At 36.1% G+C, this 22,732-nt stretch overlaps 1 protein-coding gene and 1 long non-coding RNA gene across 2 annotated transcripts in view; both read left to right on the top strand.

The window, feature by feature from the left end:
- The first annotated feature begins 2,664 nt into the window (after positions 1-2,664).
- Positions 2,665-3,769, top strand: LOC127156238 (uncharacterized). The gene is made up of 3 exons (XR_007825696.1): positions 2,665-3,107; positions 3,306-3,366; positions 3,612-3,769. It is a non-coding gene; the product is annotated as an uncharacterized LOC127156238 (long non-coding RNA).
- Positions 3,770-5,396: 1,627 nt separating this feature from the next.
- LOC127156295 (FYVE, RhoGEF and PH domain-containing protein 6-like) overlaps positions 5,397-22,732 on the top strand; it is a 28,065-nt gene continuing 10,729 nt past the window's right edge. The window contains exons 1-16 of the mRNA XM_051099052.1: positions 5,397-5,858; positions 7,641-9,462; positions 11,876-11,975; positions 13,033-13,094; positions 13,181-13,211; positions 14,604-14,755; positions 15,260-15,416; positions 15,625-15,712; positions 18,797-18,847; positions 18,936-18,994; positions 19,098-19,169; positions 19,251-19,319; positions 20,604-20,687; positions 20,820-20,899; positions 21,136-21,238; positions 21,332-21,478. Of these exons, the coding sequence (XP_050955009.1) occupies positions 5,846-5,858; positions 7,641-9,462; positions 11,876-11,975; positions 13,033-13,094; positions 13,181-13,211; positions 14,604-14,755; positions 15,260-15,416; positions 15,625-15,712; positions 18,797-18,847; positions 18,936-18,994; positions 19,098-19,169; positions 19,251-19,319; positions 20,604-20,687; positions 20,820-20,899; positions 21,136-21,238; positions 21,332-21,478 (3,090 nt within the window). The 5' untranslated portion in view covers positions 5,397-5,845. The remainder of the gene's footprint in view (positions 5,859-7,640; positions 9,463-11,875; positions 11,976-13,032; positions 13,095-13,180; positions 13,212-14,603; positions 14,756-15,259; positions 15,417-15,624; positions 15,713-18,796; positions 18,848-18,935; positions 18,995-19,097; positions 19,170-19,250; positions 19,320-20,603; positions 20,688-20,819; positions 20,900-21,135; positions 21,239-21,331; positions 21,479-22,732) is intronic.

The following is a 22,732-nucleotide window of genomic DNA, read 5'->3' as shown; positions in this document are numbered from 1 at the left end:
TCAGTATTTCAGAATGATTTGTGAAGGATCATGTGACACTGAAGACTGGAGTAATGATGATGAAAATTCAGGTTTATAAAAGTTTATAAAATACATTTTCACAATACTGTTTGCACTGTAGTTTTAAATAAATGTAGCTTTAGTGTGTACAAGAGAGTTTAAAAAACATAAAAAGTCAGCCCCCAAATTTTGAATGGTAGTTAGACTATATTATATATGTATTTCGATTTATTCATATTGCAATTTTGTATATAATTACACTACAGAAACAACAAATATACATAGATAGCCTATCTGTAATTAAATGAATAATAAACTAGTACATAATTAGGAATTTTGCAAGTACATAATTCCTGCTTCAGTGCATTCAATAAAGGGATTCAGTGCATATTTTATATGTGACCCTGGATCACAAAACCAGTCATAAGGGTCAATTTTTCAAAATTGACATTTATACATCCACTGAAAGCTGAATAAATAAGCTTTCCATTGATGTATGTTTTGTTAGGATAGGACAATATTTGGTAGAGATACAACTATTTTAAAACCTGGAATCTGAGGGTGCAAAAAGTTGTTGCTTCAAAAGTTGTCCAAATAAAGTTATTAGCAATGAATATTACTAATCAAAAATTAAGTTTTGATACATTTACAGAAGGAATTTTACAAAATATCTTCATGAAACATGATCTTTACTTAATTTCCTAATGATTTTTGGCATAAAAGAAAAATCAATCATTTTGACCCATACAATGTATTTTTGGCTATTGCTACAAATATACTCCAGCGAATTAAGACTGGTTTTGGGTCGTGGGTCACGTATGGTTGGCATGAATTCCAATTTAGAACGTTCGGTGAGTAAATATGAGTGCAGAAGAATCAGGCATTTTGTGGCGAGTTTTGGCAAGTGATCATATCGTCTTTACACTTTTGGCATCTAAACTTTTCATATTTTCAAAACCTATGCTAATCTTCATAAAATCTGCTCTGAGCATTGAGATAAATAAACAGGCGTGCTACACAGTGGAGGTCCGTGTGGAAATTTTCAGATGTGTAAATTACTAATGATCACAGCAATGACTGATTTGAGCAATTTGAGTTTTTTTAAATGTATAATTGTTGATAATTATGCCCCCATACACGGATGATATCTCATATATTCTTGATATTTTATGATTCATTATAGTCACTTTTCAGTATATTAAATCAACAGAACAAATTGTGCAGTACCATTTATGGTTCATATCTTGTCTATGTAAGGAACTTCATCTACCACTCCTGTAAAATTCTCAAAGATGATACTGAAAACATTATAAGCATCTGAGTTTTGCACATTAGTTGATAAATTAATAAAAACTCAGCTGAATGACCTCCACTGGGCATACACCGTAAAAAAACACCTGAGACAACCAACTTCCAGGCTCTTATGTTTACTCAAATCAACTGTTTGCCCTTCTGTTTCTGTCACAGTGTTTTAGAGTTACAAAGACAACATTAGTATTGTGTATTGTTCAATTCTTTGGGTCATCTATTATCGTCGAATCCAACATCAACATGAGTTTGTCAACCATCCCCACCAGTTTTCCTGCAGTGCAGTCCTCATCTCCTGAGCTCTCAGATGAGCTCACCACTGCCCTCGCTGCAGACCGGTGGTGGGCAATAATGGAGGTTTCTTCTCCATTATCTGAGGAGCCTGAGTATGGGGACCTCACCTGACTGCAGTGGTGGGGAACAATGGAGGCAGGAGAAACTTCTTGCCCCACATCCCTGGTCTTAAGCGATGAATCTGAGAAGACCCCGCACTCAGACTTCCAAGATGAGACACTGAAGACCAAGGAGCCGTGGAGGCAGAAGAAGAGACAGGTTGCACCCGTGCCTCCCAGGTCCCAACAGGGAGCACCTGTGCCTTCCTATACCAAGTAGAGGAATCACGCCTCATCCCTGGTCTTTAGTGATGCATCTGAGAAGGGAGAGTCTCTGCACTCAGGGTTCTCAGATGCAACAGTAAAGACCAGGGAGCACCAGAGGAAGTGGAGGCAGACAGAGCCTCAGGAACCACCTGTGCCTGCTAGATCTGAGAAGGCTGAGTGTGGGGACAGCATTCCTACTAAGCAGGGGAGGCAAAAGAACTGGAGGCAGAAGAAGCCTCAGGGATCACCTGAGCCTGCCAAGTCCCCACAGGGAGCACCTGAGAACACTGTCTCCTAACGGAGAGGAAAGCTCAGGATCCCTGACTATCTTAAGCGACATTGCTAAAAGCGGCTTCTGAACTGGAAGCACCTGTGCCTGCTAGACCCCCAAAGGTAGTACCAGTGCCCACAGTGTCTTCTCAAGACACACCCATGGGTACCAAATCTCTACAGAGAGAAGCTGTGCCTGCCCCAAAGATGCCAAAACTGGAGGTCCCTGAGCAACTGAGGCAGGACCAGCTGTAGCAGAAGCCTCAAGCCTCCTCTGTTCAAGGAGCATCCATGCCCAACAAGACCCAAGAAAGGCAAAGGCCTAAAATACCTGAGTGGCTGAGGCAGGAGCTGCTTCAGGTGTCGCCTCCAGCCTCTTCTGTGGAGGGAGCACCTGTGCTCTAAAAGAACCTAGAGAGGCAAAGACCTAAGACTCCTAAGTCGCTGAAACAGGAGCTGCTTCAGGTGTTGCCTCCAGCCTCCTCTGTGAAGGGAGCATCTATTCCCCAAAAGACCCCAGAGAAGCAGAAGCTGAAGATACCTGAGTGGCTGAGGAAGAAGATGCTGCAGCAGAAGCCTCAGGCCTCTCCTGTACAGGGTGCTCCCATGCCTTCCAAGGCCCCACAGGAAGTACCTTTACCCGACAGGGACCCTGTGCAAGCTGGGAACCCACAAGGAGCAGGAGTGTCTGTCAGGTCTCCACCAGCAGAGTCAGTACCCATGCCAGCCTCCAAAGGGAGCAGCAGTGCTCTGCAAAACCCTTACAACAAGAAACAGAAGCTTGCTGAGCCTGTCTCTGCCACCCAGGGATCACCCCTGCCCTCCAAGACCTCAAAAGTGGTGCCTGTGTATTCTGGGACCCTAGATGTGACCAAAAGTTCCCCATAACAGGGAACAAATCCCAGAATCATAGGGCAGCAGAAAGCATCGGTAAGTCCCTTCCATCTCTCATTTTTACTTACTTTCAGATTTATTCAAAAAGTTAAACACTGCCTTCATCTAAGTTGTCTGGGTCGTCTATTTGAAATCCTATTATAATTAAAAATGCTAGAAAGATATATCTTTAGATTTAAGAAGCTCTCCTTTAACCTACACAGCGTTCCATGATAATGTATGTTCCTTTAACAGGACAATGTTGTGTGTGAAAAATCAAGTTCCTCAGCCCAGGTCCCAGCTCACCCTGAAGATGGTAAGTCCCTTCTATCTCTCGGTTTTATTTAGACTTACTTAAAAATACTAAAGCTACTTTCTGCATCCACTATTTAAAACTGAACTATATTTAAATATGAAAGTTAATCTGGGATGAGTATCATATCTTTTTCAATTCATAAACCCTCCTCATATTGAAATTGTAGAACCAATATGTCTTTAGATTTTCAGAATCACTCATTAAATCTTATCAGCGTTTCATCATTATGTTTGTTCCTTCAACAGGACCATGCAGGTGTGGGCCAGTGGTCACCTCCAGAAAAAAAGGAGCACATGGCAGACAAAATCAAAGGCCAGCAGTTGGGACCAAGCGGCTTAAAGCATTTATGTAGCATATTCATATGCTTAATGGAATATTTGTAAATTTCAGACAATAAAAAATCATAGAGAACACATTTTGTTTATTATGTTATATCACACACACACACTCATGTTTGTTTTTGTGAATTCTGGGGACTTTCCATAGACTTCTATAGATTTTATACTGACCAAACAATATTGTCTATCCCCTAACCCAACCCTAACCCTAAACCTAGCCCTCACAGAAAACATGTTTGCATCATTACACTTTCAGATAAACATCATTTACTATTTTTAATAATTTTTTAACATTGTGGGGACTGCAGGCTGGTCCCCACAGTGTCAAAAATTTCAGGTTTTACTATCCTTGTGGGGACATTTGGTCCCCACAATGTAGCAAAAACAAGTACACACACACACACACACACACACACACACACTCACACACTCTTGACTCTTGGTTGAAATTGACATTGCATTTCTCAATCACTAGAGGGCGCCACTGTATTATTTATTAATCAATAATTCCTCATTGGCTTAATGTCTTTAAACAATTTAAGGTATGTAATATGTAGTTTTTCTGGGTTTAATAAAAAAGACAGTCACCATCTATTGGAGTAATAATGTAACATGAAAAATTATTGAAAAATGTCCCACACAACCTGACAGCCTATGTGGAATAAATATAGACAAGGGGAAACCCACTGTTGTTTATTTTGAGATTTCCTGTAGACGTGTATTACAGTTTTAGCTTTAGATCTTATGGTTCTATTAGTAATTATAATTAATAAGAATAATTCAGCAATACATAATAGCATTCTAAGAATAAAATCCTTCAAAACAAACTAATATATATATATATTCTTTACCTCCGTGCAAAATTGTAAAAAGAAGCTATAGCGAAGTCAATTTCATTTCACAAATCATTCAAACAGTTAGTTTCAAAGTGCCTGGTCGATTCTGCATTAATGTCTGTTTTACAGACTGCTAAAATATAAAGCCCACCTCTAAACATCCATGGTTTAAAAACGTGTAAAGTTTTTAAACATGTAAGGATAAGGTTCTGAAGGGCAGTACTAAATAAAAAAAAATATTTAAACAAAAAAAAAAAAAAAAAAAAAATACACATCATCTTGTTCAAAAGTTTACACCCCCTGCTTTTAATACATTGTGTTTCCTTCTTGAGCATCAGTAAATGTTTTCACCTTTTCTAATAGCTGTGTATGAGTTCCTCAACTGTGTGAAAATAAGGATTTCAAAATCATAAATCATACATGGTTGGAAAGGTGTCAAATATGTAAAAGATACTCAGATAATCAATTGCTGTTACGTTAATTGTCTATTAAAGTTTACATTAATGTTTAAATGAAAACAAATTACATCAAAATTCAAAGTAATCACTTTGGTAATCTAAAATACTTTTCTGGTGTAACTGTAATCCGATTACCACCCACTTAAATGTAACTGTAATTAAATACGTAACTACGTTACATGTATTCCGTTACTTTCCAAACCTGAGCGTTTCCTCCGGTTTTTAAACTGGTTTGCGAATCTGATTCAAAAATTCAAATTCATTTGTCAGAAGATTCGTTGACAAATCGACCATTCTAATTGGGATATGAATGCAAAATTAAAACGAGGACGTTTAGAATAGCTGAAATTCAATTTATCGCTAAATATTTTTCACATTTATCCTACATATTACTCATACTGCTACATTTGGATTGAAAGCGTCCACGAATATGATTGAAAAACGCCAGTTTGTGAATAGATTCGATGCTGATCAGCAACAAACTTACTTCCTTTTTACAGACATCATGGATATTCAAAACAGAAGCAGACGGTATTAACGCCAATATGGGACTTTTAACTTTACCTGGGATCAACTGAGGCAGGCGAGCGCACAATGGAAAGCAAGGGATTACTGAAACTTGAATTACTCTACTAGTTCCACACAAAGACACGTGTGTACAGATGTAACCCGCCCTCTCTGAGCCTCCCAAAGAATTTGATCAGTCTTTCCTCATTAAACCGCACTGAAAACATCGCCTTGGATTGTGTCGTTAAACGTCTAGAAAACATGCACCGGGAAACAAACGCGCAACGGACTTTTGCTGGTGGTCACATATATCTCATGAATAAGTGAATATTGTGGGACGATGAAGAGAGCAGGTGAGTTGTAACGTTGTGTCATTTAAAAGACAAATAGTGCTAAGGATATCTCAACCTCACCACTTGTTTATGCAAACTTGGTTGAACTCACTTTTTAAAGGCAAAGATCAGTATTTAAAAGAAAATGACCAGTTGTCAAAATTTCAGTAACAGGTTTTTTTTTCTCTAGAAGAGGTTTTGTTTGTTTTTTAAACGCCTAGTTCAGATACCTTACCCAAATATTCACTGGAGTAAAAAGTATGACAGCTATAGTCTCGGTCTATCATATGTTTTTGATGGATCTTTTCAGTGTTGGGTATTTCAACTAAGTGACATAGCAGAATATGCAAAATAATTCTTGCGTACTTCTATTAAAGCTGCATGGGGACTTTCCATGTAAAGTATATTTCTGGAATGTAGAGATCATTGTAGAAAATTGAAAATGACAGCATCTTAAATGTGCATGTTAGAACAAAAACTTTCAGGGTTTTGAGAGACCCCAAGCATATTTAATGTTTAATGTAACACTTTTCTTAATTTTATGAGTTAACAGCTAGATATAATATTTCAGAAATGCAACGGAAGTTACAGGAAGTTTCAGATGACTTTTTTGAAGTAACTAGTACAGTAATATGTTATTTTTAAATTTACAATGAAATATGTTTTTTTTTTTTTTTTTTTTAAGAAGTAAAATGATTAATTGCAATTAATCATATCCAAAATGCAAGTTTTTGTTTATGTAATATATGTGTGTGTACCATTAGACACACACATATAGTATATATTTACATGTATATATTTATATTGACATAATTTATATTGTATGTAAATATATTTAATATATAAACAACATATTTTTCTTAAATATATACATGCATGTGTGTGTGTATTTATATATGCATAACAATTATACACAGTACACACATATTTACACAATTTATTTTGGATGCGATTATTTGCAATTAATTGTTATATTTATGTATAATTTATATTACATATTAATATAAATATTTTATATATAAATATACAATTTTTCTTAAATATATACGTGCATGTGTGTGTTTATATATACATAAAAATATACACAGTACATACACATTGATAAACACAAACTTTTATTTTGCATGTGATTAATCGCGATTAATTGTTTGACAGCCCTATTGCTGGGGTCAAACAAACCCCTAAAAGGATCATCATTACTGTCCTGGATAAAAATCATATTTCTGAAAAGTATCTATGTGGTGAAACATATGTTAAATATTGTACTGGGTTTCAGTTCAGTGAAAATGATTATTATTACTGTTATTATTACTATTATTGATGCACTCTTAAGATTTTTAAGGTTCTTCAGATTAAAAAAAAAAAAAAGTTCTTCGTACTAAGAAAATGTTATTTGAGGAAACAAATTTGGTTAATCTATGGCATCATTGCAAAAACCTTCTTTTGAAGCTTTTTTTAGGAGTGTCTGAGGGACTTCAAACGTTATTGACCAAGCACAATATGGTTAAGAAGGTCAAAATATACTAACTGTGTTTCAACCAAAGAGCTTGTCTTGTTCTTATTAGGGATGGGACAATACATTGATTCGTGGATCGATTCTGAGATCTTCCGAATGCATCGACATTGTCTTTGGAAGTGCCATCTGCTGTTCAAAACTAAGCTCAGAATCGATTTGAGAAAGAATCGCGATGTGTTCGGAAAATCTCGAATCGATGCTGAATCATTTCTCGATTCACGTTACAACGATTTATCGTCCCATCCCTAGTTCTTATTTCTCCATGTGCTTTTCTTTTGTCCTCTCAGCGGGTGATCAGAAACCACCTTTGGCACCAAAACCGAAGGTTATCCCAGCACTGCTGCGAACACAACATCCACCTTCTTCAAAGCTGTGTGTTTACCAGCATACCTCACCAGCTGCTAAATGCAAAGTTAAGCCTGATGTGGCACCAAAACCATGTCTCTCCAAACTTCCCCCTCCCGCATTCAATCCAAAACACCTCAAATCCACGGTTGGCCATCAAACTATTTTACAACAAAAGTCTGACATCAGCAAGAACGTTGGTGCTTTAAATTTCAGAAATGAAACGCACAGTGGCAATAACAAGCCCGAGTGGGATTACATCATTCCCATCTGCGTATGCAACAAACGAAACTGTATCGATTGCTCACCAAAGGAAAACAGCCAAAAAGTTCACCAACAAAGTCCTGATAAGTACAAGGCGAGTAAAACCGAAGGACCCAGAAAGAGTCCACCCAAACCCCCGCAGAGGACTCCAGTAGAACAGAAGCATTTAGTAACGCCTACTTTGTCCAAGTGCATCTCTGAACACAGTTCATCCAAAAATAGTCATTTCCATCCAACAGAGAAACCTCAGAAAACATCCCAGATCCAGAACACAGATCCTCTGAAAGTTCACCAGAATGGATCTAAGATGCAAACGACCAGAAAACACCAAAACAACATTGTCTCTAGTGTAAATTCATCTGTTGATCATGATCTAGAACCTCTAGAATGTCAGAACACCGTAAGTAGTGTGCAGTGTTGTCCATCCCCTACTAAGCCAACTTGGAAAACACCAACAGTAGTCATACAGCGCACAACCAAGAAGGAACAATCCACCATTGTCCTTCAAGAGTCAACTGGCCTTACCAAACCAGAGTTTACTGTCTTACCTGTTGATGTAAAGAATCTAGATCCATTGCAGGGAGACAGTCCTAACAAGGTGAACATCAATGCTGTGAAACATTCAAGAGAGAACAAAGATCCTCAGGCCGCAAGGAGTGCGAAAAGTACCCAGGGAGCTCCAACACCTGTCCCACGCCAGAAGATCTCTCGAATGCAACACAATAAAACCCAGGATGCTGGTGTACATGAGACTGGAAAGACAGCACAAAGTCTGGATGTAACCTCTGAAATCAATAAACATCTGAAGAAGATGCCCCAAAAACCTCGACCTGATGGCCACAGGCATGATAAAACTGGGCCTACAGAGCTTTCAGTAGACATGCTTCCTAAAAAGACACCAGTGTCCAAATCTCCACTGAGAAACGATGGAAAAATTGCTGAAGGACCACCTCTTGCAGTTGAGAAGAAGCAAGCAATTGATGTGCCAAACAAGAAGACTCTCAAGCCAAAATCCAAGTCCTTATCGTCTGCAGACCTCCTTAAACCCGATGGCCTTAAGAAGACCTCCTTTGTTAGGATCATCGACCTTGACCATGGTAAAAAGGTGCCTAAGTTATCCGTCAAGAGTGGACAGGCCGATGATCTCACTACGGATACAAATGACCAGTCAGTGGACACGGAGAAACGCCAGCGCAAAATCTGCTCTCAGAAATCGATGCCGCTGCACAATGGACATCCAGATGGACTGAACTTGAGGCGAGCAGTGAATGGGAGCATATTAGGAGTTGAGCAGAGTGTAGATGAAGATCTGAAGAATGTTGGTGAATCTGAACATGCATATGAAGATATCACAGAATATGAAAACCTGCCGCCTTCTAGCACTGCAACGACACAGGATGCCAATAAATTCCAAAAATATGAGGACGATGAGATTTATGAAGTTCCTGATGTGTTCCCTGAACAGTATGTTGATGCCAAAGAGCAGCAGTTTCTTGAAAGGTTAGTATGCATTGATATTAAGAAAAATTGTCCAATGCAGATCAACCAATGATTATGATCATGTTTAAACTTACAGCAAAAATGTAGTATTTTGTGAAAAAGCATCCCAGAAACTAAAAAAAAAAAACCCTAAAAGTTTTTTTGAATGTTAAATCAATATTGTGAAGATTGAATTTAGAAATGAGAACATTGTATTTTAGACATGACAACATTGTATGTACAGTATGAAATATAGATAACTTTTAATTTTTGAATAACTCATGAGATTTGAATTTTTTAAGATTTTCAAGTAGAATGCAGAATTGCAGTTTGAATTTGAATGTAAAGTAGAATTTAAATGAAATTAAATTTAAACAAACCAACTGTCAACTTATCTAGAAAAGCAAAGTTTGTCAAGATGAGCTTTGAATGTTTTGAATTTTTTTTAAAAGTTTACTAATTTTGACATTTACAGGCTACAGGGGATGGGGATTTGTAGTTTACATATATCATCATTTTTACTAAATATTTTAGTAATATATTTAGTAGTGCTGTCAATCGATTAAAAAATCAACTAATTAATAGGGCTTTCAAACGATTAATCACTATTAATCGCATACAAAATAAAATTTTGAGTTTGCCTAATATATATATATATACACACACAAATTAATCAACATATTTAAAAGAAATATTTTTTTACTAAATATTTAGATAATATTTACTATATATAATATAAATTCTATAAAATTTATAATAAATATATATGTGTGTAAATATTTCTTAAATATATACATGAATGTGTTTATATTTATATATACATAATAACTACTCACAGTGCACACACATATTAGGTAAACTTGTATGCGATTAATCGTTTGACAGTCCTAATCACATTTTTCTTAAATTAATTGCGATTAATTGTGATAAAAAGTTTTTAAATATACATTTATAGTGCAGTAATTTACTTTCAATCTTCAAATTAATGTAGAAACAACATAAAGACAGTATATTTTTAATATTTGTTAAATATATTTATGACTGAAGGTGAGTATCACTGATACCAATACTACTGATGTCTCTAGGAAATTGTTGTTTTCCTAATATTTAACCATTGACTAGCCATTCAACATTACAGTATAGTTGCAATCAATTAAAAAAAAAAAAAAAAATGTAATTTTAGTGAACTTAAAACAATATTCACATAAACCTATTATTTACCTGTGCCTTTTAGCAAGTAGGAAATATACAGAAATTGAAGAAAGTTATCAAACACTAAATCCTAAATTAAATATAGATGAATCTAGGACTGCCCTCAACTAAAGACATTTCTGTTTGACTAGCAGTCATTTATTTAAAGCATTAGTCAAATATTAGTCATCACGTTTATTAATAAACCTTATAAATCATAATAATGAGTAATAATATAGCCTAATGAGCACTCAAGTGGACGCATAAAGTTTACATTAACGTTTTAATAATTTGTTGATAAACTAGTGCGTTCATTGTTTTTGGCTAAAGAGATGAAGTCGCAGACACTCGTCATCTCCACAGCAGTGGATGCGCCTGTGTACGAATTACATAATCTGAGAATATTTTTTTTCTATTGAATTTGTTCTGTTAAAAGTAGGCATTTCACTCTCGATAGATATACTTTTCATCTCTCTAAGGCAAGTATACATGGTGTTTCACGCTTAAGTTCACAGAAAGCTCATCCTGTTTGCTTTCAGTATTTTACAAAAGCACAGTGTTTCGTTGTTATTGTAAGTGCACACAACTAAACGTAGAGTCTTTACAGATTCAAAAGATATATTACTCTTATCTGTATAACCAAAAATGACCAGCACCTCCATCTGTCATGCAATGAACACGCTATTCTTCAGCTTCCACACTCCGCACAGACACTTGAATAGCACACATTTTTCTAGGTTAACATTAGATTGAACTGCCATGTAAAGTTGGAAATCATGCCCAACCCTAGCTCCACCCCTGCATTAACTGCGTTAAATATTTTTAACTCCATTAAACTGGAAAAATTAATTGCCTCCGTTAAAGGGCTAATTTTGACAGCACTAATATTTAGTCAATTCATCTTCCTCTCGTTCAAACTCCAATTCTTGTTTACACTGCAATAATTAGACACTTGCTGGCTGACAGCACCAACAAAACATTAGGTTGATACAAACGTATAAAAATATATTTTGTTTAGTGACGCACCCATTCGAGATGGAATTTGAAGAATGCCTGCAGCATTCTGAACAGTTGTTGATGAATGATTTCACATCTGACCCACATCTAATTCATACTACACATTCTTAGTCATTACTATTGACTCCTCTGCTTCTGTAGCCGTTATGGCGGGGAGAAGGGAAATTTGGAGATGCATAAATGATTCATGGCTTTAAAATCTGAGAGGCCTTTGATATCTTGTCAGAAATGTCCTGGAAGAAGTGCAGGAAGTGGATGATACGCATTCAGAAGAAGATGAAGGCAGCTCAGAAGACGAGGATAACACCGTCAATAGAGAAAAACAGGTGAATGTTTATTTTAACAAAATGAGGAATTTTACACAATGCACAGTTTTTTTATTTAGTACAGACCTGAATAAGATATTTCACATAAAAGACATATAGTCCACAAGAGAAAATAATAGTTGAATTTATAAAAATGACCCTGTTTAAAAGTTTGTACACGCTTGATTCTTAATACTGTGTTGTTTCCTGAAAGATCAGCAGCTGTGTTTTTTTTTTTGTTTTGTTTTGTTTTGTTTAGTTATAGTTGTTTATGAGTCCCTTGTTTGTCCTGAACAGTTAAACTGCCCGCTGTTCCTCAGAAAAATCCTTCAGGTCCCACAAATTCTTTGGTTTTTCAGCATTTTTGTGTATTTGAACCCTTTCCAACAATGACTGTATGATTTTGAGATCCATCTTTTCACACTGAGGACAACTGAGGGACTCATATGGAACTATTACAGAAGGTTCAAACACTCACTGATGCTCCAGAAGGAAAAACGATGCATTAAGAGCCAGGGGGTGAAAACTTTTGAAAAGAATGACGATGTGTACATTTTTCTTATTTTGCCTAAATATCATATTTTTTTCATTTAGTACTGCCCTTCAGAAGCTACAGAAGATACTTATATATTTTCCAGAAAACAAAATTAATTAAATTTACCCTGATTTTTAAATGCAAAAGTTTTCACCCCCCGGCTCTTAATGCATTGTGTTTCCTTCTGAAGCATCAGTGAGCGTTTAAATCTTCTGTAATAGTTGCATATGAGTTCTCAGTTGTCCTCAGTGTGAAAAGACGAATAAAAAACACAGCTGTGGATCATTCAGGTGACAACACGGTATTAAGAATCAAGCGTATGTAAACAAGGTCATTTTTATAAATTCAACTATTATTTTCTCTTATGGACTATATGTAAATGTATTTTATGTGAAATATCTTATTCAGGTCAGTACTAAATAAAAAATAACGTACATTCTGTATGATCCCTCTTATTTTGCTAAAATAATTAACATTTTAAGTGCATGTAAGCTTTTGACTTCAACTGTATTTTTGATGGTAATAATTCATTTTTTTGTCTAGACTGAAGCGAAGAAGACCAAGGCTGCACACATTGTAAATGAGATCCTGTCTTCGGAGAAAGTGTAAGTCTGTTTTGTTCGCATAAGTTCTTACTTTTAATATTCTTGTTTTTATATTTGTCTTTATTGTACGCTGTATTTATTTCCAGATTTGTGAAAGTGCTAAAGCTCCTCAATGTGGTAAGTGTTCACTATGACTTGTTGAGCTAATTTATATTCAGTCACGTTAGTCTAAGTAGCAGCCATTACATAATGTCCCATGTAAAGCTCTGCTTTTCCACCCTTTTCAAAAATGTGAGTAAATCAGTCACATGGGCTCTTTTCTAAATCTGCATTTTATGCTTCATCTGCTTCCTACAAATTATTAGTGAAATCAGGCTTGCTTGCAGTCAGCATTGAGCAGTAGCATCACTAAAACAAGCAAATCTATTAGTTTCTCAGTATTTTTGTTGCCAATAAAAAATGGGAATTTGGTCTGTCAAGCTCCAATTACATGAGATAATTTGTACTATTTTGATACTTTTATTGTTTTAAAGGAGACTCCCAGAGCAAAAATGTGCACATAATGTACTCACCCCCTTGTCATCCAAGATGTCCATGTCTTTCTTTCTTCAGCCGTAAAGAAATGATGTAACATTTCTGCATTTTTCTCCATATAATGGACTGATATGGTGCTCCGATTTTGAACTTCCAAAATACAGTTTAAATGCGGCTTCAAACGATCACAAATGCTGTTGTAAACGATCCCAGCTGAGGAAGAAGGGTCTTATCTAGCATAAAAATCAGTTATTTTCATTAAAAAAATACAATTTAAATACTTTTTAATCTCAAACGCTCGTCTTGTCTTGCTCTCCCTGAACTCTGTGTATTCTGGCTCAAGACAGTTAGGGTATGTCGAAAAACTCCCATCGTATTTTCTCCCTCAACTTCAAAAATCATTTCAAAATCATCGCTGCAGAAGTACCGACCCAGTCTTTGCAAAGTGAACATGCAAAGAAGATCAAACACCCTTAACAAAAAAGGTAATATAAAATATAAGATGGTTTTGAAGTTGAGGGAGAACATGAGATGGGAGTTTTTTGACATACCCTAACTGTCATGAACTGGAACAAAAACAGAGTTTAGGCAGAGTAAGACAAGATGAGTGTTTGGCATTAAAAAGTATATAAATTGTATTATTTTTATCATTTCGCAAGATAAGTCCCTTCTTCCTTGGCTGGGATCATTTACAACCGCATTTGGGATCGTTTGAAGCCGCATTTAAACTGCATTTTGGAAGTTCAAACTCGGGGCACCATATCAGTCCATTATATGGAGGAAAAACCTGAAATGTTTTCCTCAAAAAAACATAATTTCTTTACGGCTGAAGAAAGAAAGACATGAACATCTTGGATGACAAGGAGGTGAGTACATTATCTTTCAATTTTTGTTCTGGAAGTGGACTTGTCCTTTAAGTTGACTTTGACCATTATCAGAGTTTTGGTGTTCCTGATGGTAAAAGGTCTTTGTATTAACATCTAAAATAATTGTTTCATTTTCTATAATTTAGTATCACTTCCTTTTACCTTGCAGGATTTTCGTGACGCGTTACTGAAGGCCTCCTGTCAGGCAGGCAAACCCGTAATCGACGAGCGAGTCTTGAACCAGATCTTGTGTTATTTGCCTCAGCTGTACGAGCTTAACTGTGACCTGTTGAGAGAACTGGACGAACGGGTTGCTCACTGGTAATAAAAACATCAACAAACCAGCAGATTTATATTTAAACACAGGGAAGTCAGAAGCTACAGTGCATTTTTTGTACTCTTTGTACTAATGTTGGCTCATGTTCAAGAAAATAAAAAAAATGTTCAAGAAAAATTATGTATGTATCACATTCAAGAAAATTTTAAATTTGATGTGGTGTGGTATAAACAAAAACATATTCTACATGTGTGCACGTTTTTATTATTATTTTAAAAAGTATATTTCTACAGTAAATATCATGTGTAAGGGTTAAGTCACACTAAATTACATTTTACAACCTGAAAATATAAATAAATACATAAATAACTTTTCATAGAACAGTTGATTTTAAGTCGACGTATGTATAAATTGCATTTTTTACATTATTTTTAAATAATTTAATTAAAATAATTTAAATAATTTTTTGGAACAACATGAGGACGAATAAGTGATGCTATGGAGTGTTTTTATGTGAACTATTTATAGAAATTTTCTTGTTCAAACAGGAAGGAGCACTGTGTTGTAGCAGACATATTTGTAAAGAAAGGCCCTTATCTTAAAATGTACTCCACTTATATTCGTGAGTTCGATAAGAACGTGGCCCTTCTAGAAGAGCACTGCCGGAAAAACCCTGTGTTTGCCAAAGCCGTCCGAGAATTTGAGGTAACAGAACCGCTCCGACCTGTTTTTTCAGTTTACTGCATACAGTAGTAACCTAGATGCTCTAGTTTCTGTGAATGACAATCTATGTAGTGAGTGACTAGTCAGTGGGGTTGTTTTGTTTTTTCTTTTTTTTACATTCCTAAAAACTTTCCTAAAAATGCCCCTCTGGCCATCATCTGTCTGTCTTTTTTCTCTCTTGTTGAAACAGAGTGAACCATGCTGTGCAAACCTTGCAGTGAAACATTACATGCTGAAACCCATCCAGAGGATTCCACAGTATCAGCTCCTCCTGACCAGTGAGGATTCGCTCATGACTTCATGAAGAAAATGAGTGTTTTCAGATTAAAAACACTGCCAAAATGCTAGCGTGTTGCTAAAGTGTTCTGAGTGTTGCAGTGCAGTTGCCGGGGCACTGTGGGTGGTTATCAGGATGTTGCTATGTGGTTGCTAAAGTGTTCTGTGTGTTTTTAAAACATCACAGTTACTAGGGTAGTGTGGATGGTTGTCAGGGTGTTTCTATGTGGTTGCTAAGATTTTCTGAGCTGTTTAACACAATACAGTTCTAGAGTATTGTTTGTGGTTGCCAGGGTGTTGCTGTGTGTTTGCTAAGGTGTTCTGAATAGCTTTTAAACAAATTACAGTTGCCAGGGTACTGTTTGTGGTTGCCAGGGTGTTGCTATGCAGTTGGTAAGGTGTTCTGAATAGCTTTTAAACACATTACAGTTGCCAGGGTATTGTGGGTGGTTGCCAGGGTGTTGCTATGTGGTTGCTAAGGTGTTCTGAGCTGTTTAACACAATACAGTTGCTGGGGTATTGTGGGTGGTTGCCAGGGTGTTGCTATGTGTTTGCTAAAGTATTCTGTAAAGTATTTAACACATTGCAGTTGCCAGGGTGTTGCTATGTGGTTGGTAAGGTGTTCTGAGCTGTTTAACACAATACAGTTGCTAGGGTATTGTGGGTGGTTGCCAGGTTGTTGCTATATATTTGCTAAGGTATGCAGTTGCTGAGGTGTTTTGAATAGTTTTTAAACACATTACAGTGACCAGAGTATTGTGGGTAGTTTCCAGGGTGTTGCTGTGCAGTTTCTAAGTTGTTCTGAGCTGTTTAACACAGTACAGTTACTAGGGTATTGTGGGTGGTTTTCAGGGTGTTACTCTGTGTTTGCTAATGTGTTCTGTAAGGTTTTTAATACATTACAGTTGTCGGCGTGTTGCTATGCAGTTGCTAAGGTGTTCTGAGTAGCTTTTAAAAACATTACAGTTCCAAGGGTATTGTGGGTGGTTGCCAGGGTGTTGCTATGTGTTTGCTAAAGTATTCTGTAAGGTTTTTAAAACATTGAAGTTGCCAGGGTGTTGCTATGTGGTTGTTAAGGTATTTTGAGCTCTTTAACACAGTACATTTGCTAAGGTATTATGGGTGGTTGCCAGGGTGTTGCTATGTGGTTGCTAAGGTATGCAGTTACTAAGGTGTTTTGAATAGTTTTAAACGGTACAGTTGCTAGGGTATTGTGGGTAGTTGCCAGGGTGTTGCTATGTGTTTGCTAAAGTATTATGTAAGGTTTTTAACACATTGCAGTTGCCAGGATGTTGCTATGTGGTTGTTAAGGTGTTCTGAGCTGTTTACAGTTGGTAGGGTATTGTGGTTGGTTGCCATGGTGTTTCTATGTGGTTGCTAAAGTGTAATGAATAGTTTTTAAACACAGTACAGTTGCTATGGTATTGCGGGTGGTTGCCAGGGTGTTGCTATGTGTTTGCTAAAGTACTCTGTAAGGTTTTTATGGTTGTTAAGGTGTTTTGAGCTGTGGTGTTATTGTGGGCTGTTGCCAGGGTGTTGCTATGTGTTTGTTAAGGTGTTCTGTGTGTTTTTAACACTGGGCAGTTGCTAGGGTATTGTGGGTGGTTGCCAGGGTGTTGCTATGTGGTTGCTAAGGTATGCAGTTACTAAGGTGTTTTGAATCGTTTTAAACAGTACAGTTGCTAGGGTATTGTGGGTAGTTGCCAGGGTGTTGCTATGTGTTTGCTAAAGTATTATGTAAGGTTTTTAACACATTGCAGTTGCCAGGATGTTGCTATGTGGTTGTTAAGGTGTAATGAATAGTTTTTAAACACAGTACAGTTGCTAGGGTATTGTGGGTAGTTGCCAGGGTGTTGCTATGTGTTTGCTAAAGTATTATGTAAGGTTTTTAACACATTGCAATTGCCAGGGTGTTGCTATGTGGTTGTTAAGGTGTTCTGAGCTGTTTACAGTTGGTAGGGTATTGTGGTTGGTTGCCATGGTGTTTCTATGTGGTTGCTAAAGTGTAATGAATAGTTTTTAAACACAGAACAGTTGCTAGGGTATTGCGGGTGGTTGCCAGGGTGTTGCTATGTGTTTGCTAAAGTATTCTGTAAGGTTTTTATGTTTGTTAAGGTGTTTTGAGCTGTGGTGTTATTGTGGGCTGTTGCCAGGGTGTTGCTATGTGTTTGTTAAGGTATGCAGTTGCAAAGGTGTTTTGAATAGTTATTAAACACATTACAGTGGCCAGGGTATTGTGGGTGGTTGCCAGGGTGTTGGTCTGTGGTTGCTAAGGTGTTCTGTGTGTTTTTAACACTGGGCAGTTGCTAGGGTATTGTGGGTGGTTGCCAGGGTGTTGCTAAAGTGTTCTAAATGGTTGTTGTTTATTGCAGTGCAGTTTCTAGGGTGTTGAGCGAATGTCAAGTTTTCAAAAAGGTGCCTTGGATGTTTTTAGCACATTGCAGTACAGTTGCTAGGGCAGGTAGTGCAGGGCAGAGAGAGATTTTCTTTCACATGCAAGTGTCAGATTGTGAATCAAAATTGTGAGCTTGTGAATCAGGAAATTTGCACTGATACCAACCATACAGTTCACTAAGTAAGAACAGCAAACACCACAAAGAAAGACACACACTTTCAGTGATCAGTAACATCCATCCATCTGAACACTGGAGCAACATGTTTTCAAAAGAACATGTTTTGTATGATATGTCAGTTTATATACATTAGTTTTACTACAGTAAACACATAATCAGCTTTACAGAGAAAGTCTGAGCCGCATGGTCCTGCATGTTTTGTGTTGTGTAAGCAGTTCAGACTTAATGCTGCAAAAATGTGAACAATGTATGTAATAATGCAAATGCATTAATTACTTAAGTGTTTTCAAAGCAAGGATTATTCCAGCTCTTCATAATTACATTAGTCAACTTTATAAAATTGATAGAAATTAAAGGAACTGTTGTCATGGGAAACAATCAGCACTTGCAACACGTAGCTACATTTGCTGAGGGGAAAAAATGAAAGCTTATGAGTCAAAATGTAGTATGCCAGTGTCTAATTGTTTATTATTCAAAGTGTTTATTTTACAAACCTATATCATGTTTCTTTAGGTTATTTGAAAAATCTAGATGAAGAATCGCCGGACTACAAAGATGCAGAAGGTCTTTAAATCTTATGGTTTTAGGCACACAATTAATCTGAATCTTCTATGATATAATATGTAAATAATATCTTTATGTATCTTTACAGCTGCCCTGACAATAGTAAAGGAGGTGGCTAATCACGCTAATGAAATCATAAGACAAGAGGTAATTTAGAGTAATTTTTTTTTAGTTTCTAAAAGTGCTACACATACAATATCTGATGCTCTTTGTTAAATTTTGGTAAATGTAAAATGTGGTTTTCACGCAGGATAACAGCCAGAAGCTCTATGAGGTTCAGTGCCGCCTGACTGGGAATCACGAGATCGTCCAACCAGGAAGGGTACGTTCACAACCGTAAACTCCTGTTGTACTGTTTTCAACCGTAAATGGTTTTGTAATAATTTCATGTGTGTTTTCTCAGGTGTTGCTAAAGGAAGGGATCTTGATGAAGCTCTCCAGGAAAGGGATGCAGCCTCGAATGTTCTTCTTAGTAAGTGACAGTTGTCACACACATTCGGTTTTTATTAAACATGACATGAAATGGTATTCACAATGCAGTAATAAAACACAATTCACTCTATTCAGTGGGCGAGGCTTAATTTTACCTATTAGGATTCTTTTTTTTTTTTTCAGTTTTCTGTTATCTGAAAAATAGTGAAATAGGCAGAAAATATTTTTAACATTAAGAAAACGTTTTTGTTTTTATGTTTATAATTTTGATTTTATGTTGACTATGGCTGTTTTTTTTTTTTGTCTTTGTGTTTTTTTAAATTTGTAGATTTTATGTTAATTTTTGTTGGCCTTTTTGTTTGTTTGTTTGTTAATTTTATAACCTAACTGGTTTTGTTTGATTTTGTTATTGATTTTGTTATTGATTTTTTTTTGTTTGTTTGTTTGTTTTGTTTGTTGATTTGACTTTGGTTTTGTTTGATTCGTTTTTTTTAACAACTTTATTTTTTATTTTATGGTGATTTTTGTTGGTTTTGTTTTATTTTGTTGGCTTTTTTGTTTGTTGATTTTATATTGACTTTGGTTTTGTTTGTTTTTTTATTTTATTTGTTGATTTTATGTTGATTTTGTGTTTGTGTTTTTTTGTTGTTTTATGTTGACTTGTTGGTTTTTGATTTTGTTTGTTTGTTGTTGTTGTTGTTTTATATTGACTTTTATTTGTTTTGTTTGGTTTTATTTGTCATTTTTGTTGATTTTTGTTGATATTGTAAAATTTGTTTGATTTTGTGGGGGGTATTATTTGTTTGTTTTTGTTTTAGTTTTTTGTTGTTTTATGTTGACTTTGTTGGAATTTTTGTTAGTTTGTTGATTTTATGTTGACTTGTTGGTTTTGTTTTTTGGTTTTGTTTTTTATTTGAATTTTGCTGGTTTTGTTTGATTTTGTTTTTTTATTTTATTTGATTCCATTGATTTTATGTTGACTTCGGTTTTGTTTGATTTTGTTGATTTTATGTTTGTTTCTTGTTTTGTTTGTTTGTTTGTTTATTTTATTGACTTGTGGATTTTTTTTTGTTAATATTATGGTGAATTTTGTATTCTTTTTTCTTTTCTTTGTTTCTTTTTTTGTTTTTGTTTGTTTTGTTAGTTGAATTTGTTCATTTGTTAATTGTGATTTGGTTGATATATTGTTTGTTTTGTTTTGTTTGTTGATTCTGTGGTGACTTTTGTTAGTTTTGTTTTTGTAGATTTGTTTTTGTTTTTCCCTAATATTGTCAAATATTTTTGAGGGTCTAGAAAAATGTATTTCTTATTTCTTTTTGCACAGTTAAACGATAGTCTTCTGTACACCACGCCGGTAGCAACGGGTAATTTCAAACTGAACAACATACTGTCACTGGCTGAGATGAAGGTGAGATTTTTAATTCTAAAGTTTTCACAGTAAAATGTAATCGTTTTTTTTTTTCTATTTTAAGCATATTTTTGCATATTTAGATGCATTTCAAAATGTCTTATTTTCTATCATTGCCTGCATTATTTGCAGGTCAGTAAACCTAGTCAGGAGGGGTATCAGAATGAGCTGAACATTGAGAGTGTTGAACGATCTTTCATTCTATCCGCCAGGTAAGAATCCTTCCATAAAATGCTAACATATTAAAAATGTAGATTGTGTACTCATTTTTGTCCTATTGATTCATTAATCCTTAAAGGGGTAGTTCACCCAAAAATTAAAATTGTCATGATTTTCTGAGCATCATATTGTTTTTCTTCATGCTTCATGCTCCCTACTGTATTAATCCATACAGTAGAATGTGTACAGTATGCTTCTGATCAACACACTTGTGATTTTATCCTCAAAGCTCTGCTGCATGTCGAGATGAGTGGCTTCAGGCCATTTCCACCGCAATCTACGATTACACCAAGAAAGACACCAACTTCATCTCAGTTAGAAACCCTGAGACGGTAAACCCACTGACTGAAATCAGGTTAAACCATAAACTTCATCATAATGCTTCATGTGCACAATTTTGTGGTCAACATATCAATATTTTTCAGACATCCCAAGATTTTCCAGACAGCGGGGCCCAGCTGGGATCCAAAGCCCCGATATGGATCCCGGACCTGAGGGCCACCATGTGCATGATCTGCACCTGTGAGTTCACCCTCACCTGGAGACGCCACCATTGTAGAGCCTGTGGGAAGGTGAGAAGATTTGCTTTACAAAGACCTCATTCACACCTGATATTAACACCCATCGTGGGTAATCCGATCATAGGAGGTGAAACCAGTGTAAAACATGTCCAAGGTGTGATCCAATCACTCAAACCTGATTCTGAGATGTTAATTTTAGAGTGACGTGAGTGAGTGAATAACGACAGCATTTTTGGATGAACTATTTCTTAATTACCAGGTGTAAACAGCAGTCTGTCACAGGCTGGGGTAGATCTAAATGTAATGAAGTCCTAAAAAACAGAAACATGTTAGGATTTTTGAACTTGAACATCCTGAAGTAAATAAATACTTTTAATGGGTTTTTGGTTTAATGCTTAAAATAATGTTTGCGGTGAACACAAGCTCAAGATATTTTAAGGTTTTATTCTACAACATAAAATACATCAGTAAAACCCACTGGTGACGTTTTAAACATTTACGCAAATTTTATGCACCTGGCTGACTGCTAACAAGTAGTGTTGAGGGTTTCACATTACAAGTAACGCGAGTTATGTAATCAGATTACTTTTTCAAGTAACTAGTAAAGTAATGCATTACTTTTAAATTTACAATTAAATATTTGAGCTACTTTTTCAAACAAGTAATGCAAGTTACTTTGTTTTCCATTTACAGACACTTCCTTCAGCATAATTTTACTTTTGGATCGAAAGGGCCTTTACAGTTGCCAAAAATAAAACTTTTGGGTTTTTTACTTTTTTACTAGAACAAATAAGCAAGCCCAACCCAGGTGACAAATGTAATGCAAAAGTAACGTCATGCATTACTTTCCATAAAAATTAACTAAGTAACACAGTTAGTTACTGTTTAATGGAGTAACACAATATTGTAATGTGTTACTTTTAAAAGTAACTTTCCTGAACACTGCTAACAAGTAACGTCTAGGTTATGTACGTAACCCTCGTTCCCTGAAGGAGGGAACGGAGACGTTACATATGGGAACTCGCTTGAGAGTCCAGTCATCTCCAAGCCTTATTCAAAAGGCCAGTGAACATTCATGAACATTGGCGAGTGGTATTTGCATGCCGAGCCACTCCCCCGTACATACGGGTATATAAGATGGCGGCGTGCAACCACTCATTCAGGCTTTTTCTGAGGAGCCGAGCTGCAGCCCGGCGTCAGCGCGACATCAGGTCGTGGCAGGGGATGTAACGTCTCCGTTCCCTCCTTCAGGGAACGAGGGTTACGTACGTAACCTAGACGTTCCCCTTCAGTCGTTTCACTACG

This window comes from Labeo rohita, chromosome 25 (assembly GCF_022985175.1).
Source record: "Labeo rohita strain BAU-BD-2019 chromosome 25, IGBB_LRoh.1.0, whole genome shotgun sequence".
Taxonomy (NCBI): Eukaryota; Metazoa; Chordata; class Actinopteri; order Cypriniformes; family Cyprinidae; genus Labeo; species Labeo rohita.
Note: the sequence above shows the minus strand (reverse complement) of the source record. Positions and strands in the feature narration are given on the sequence as shown.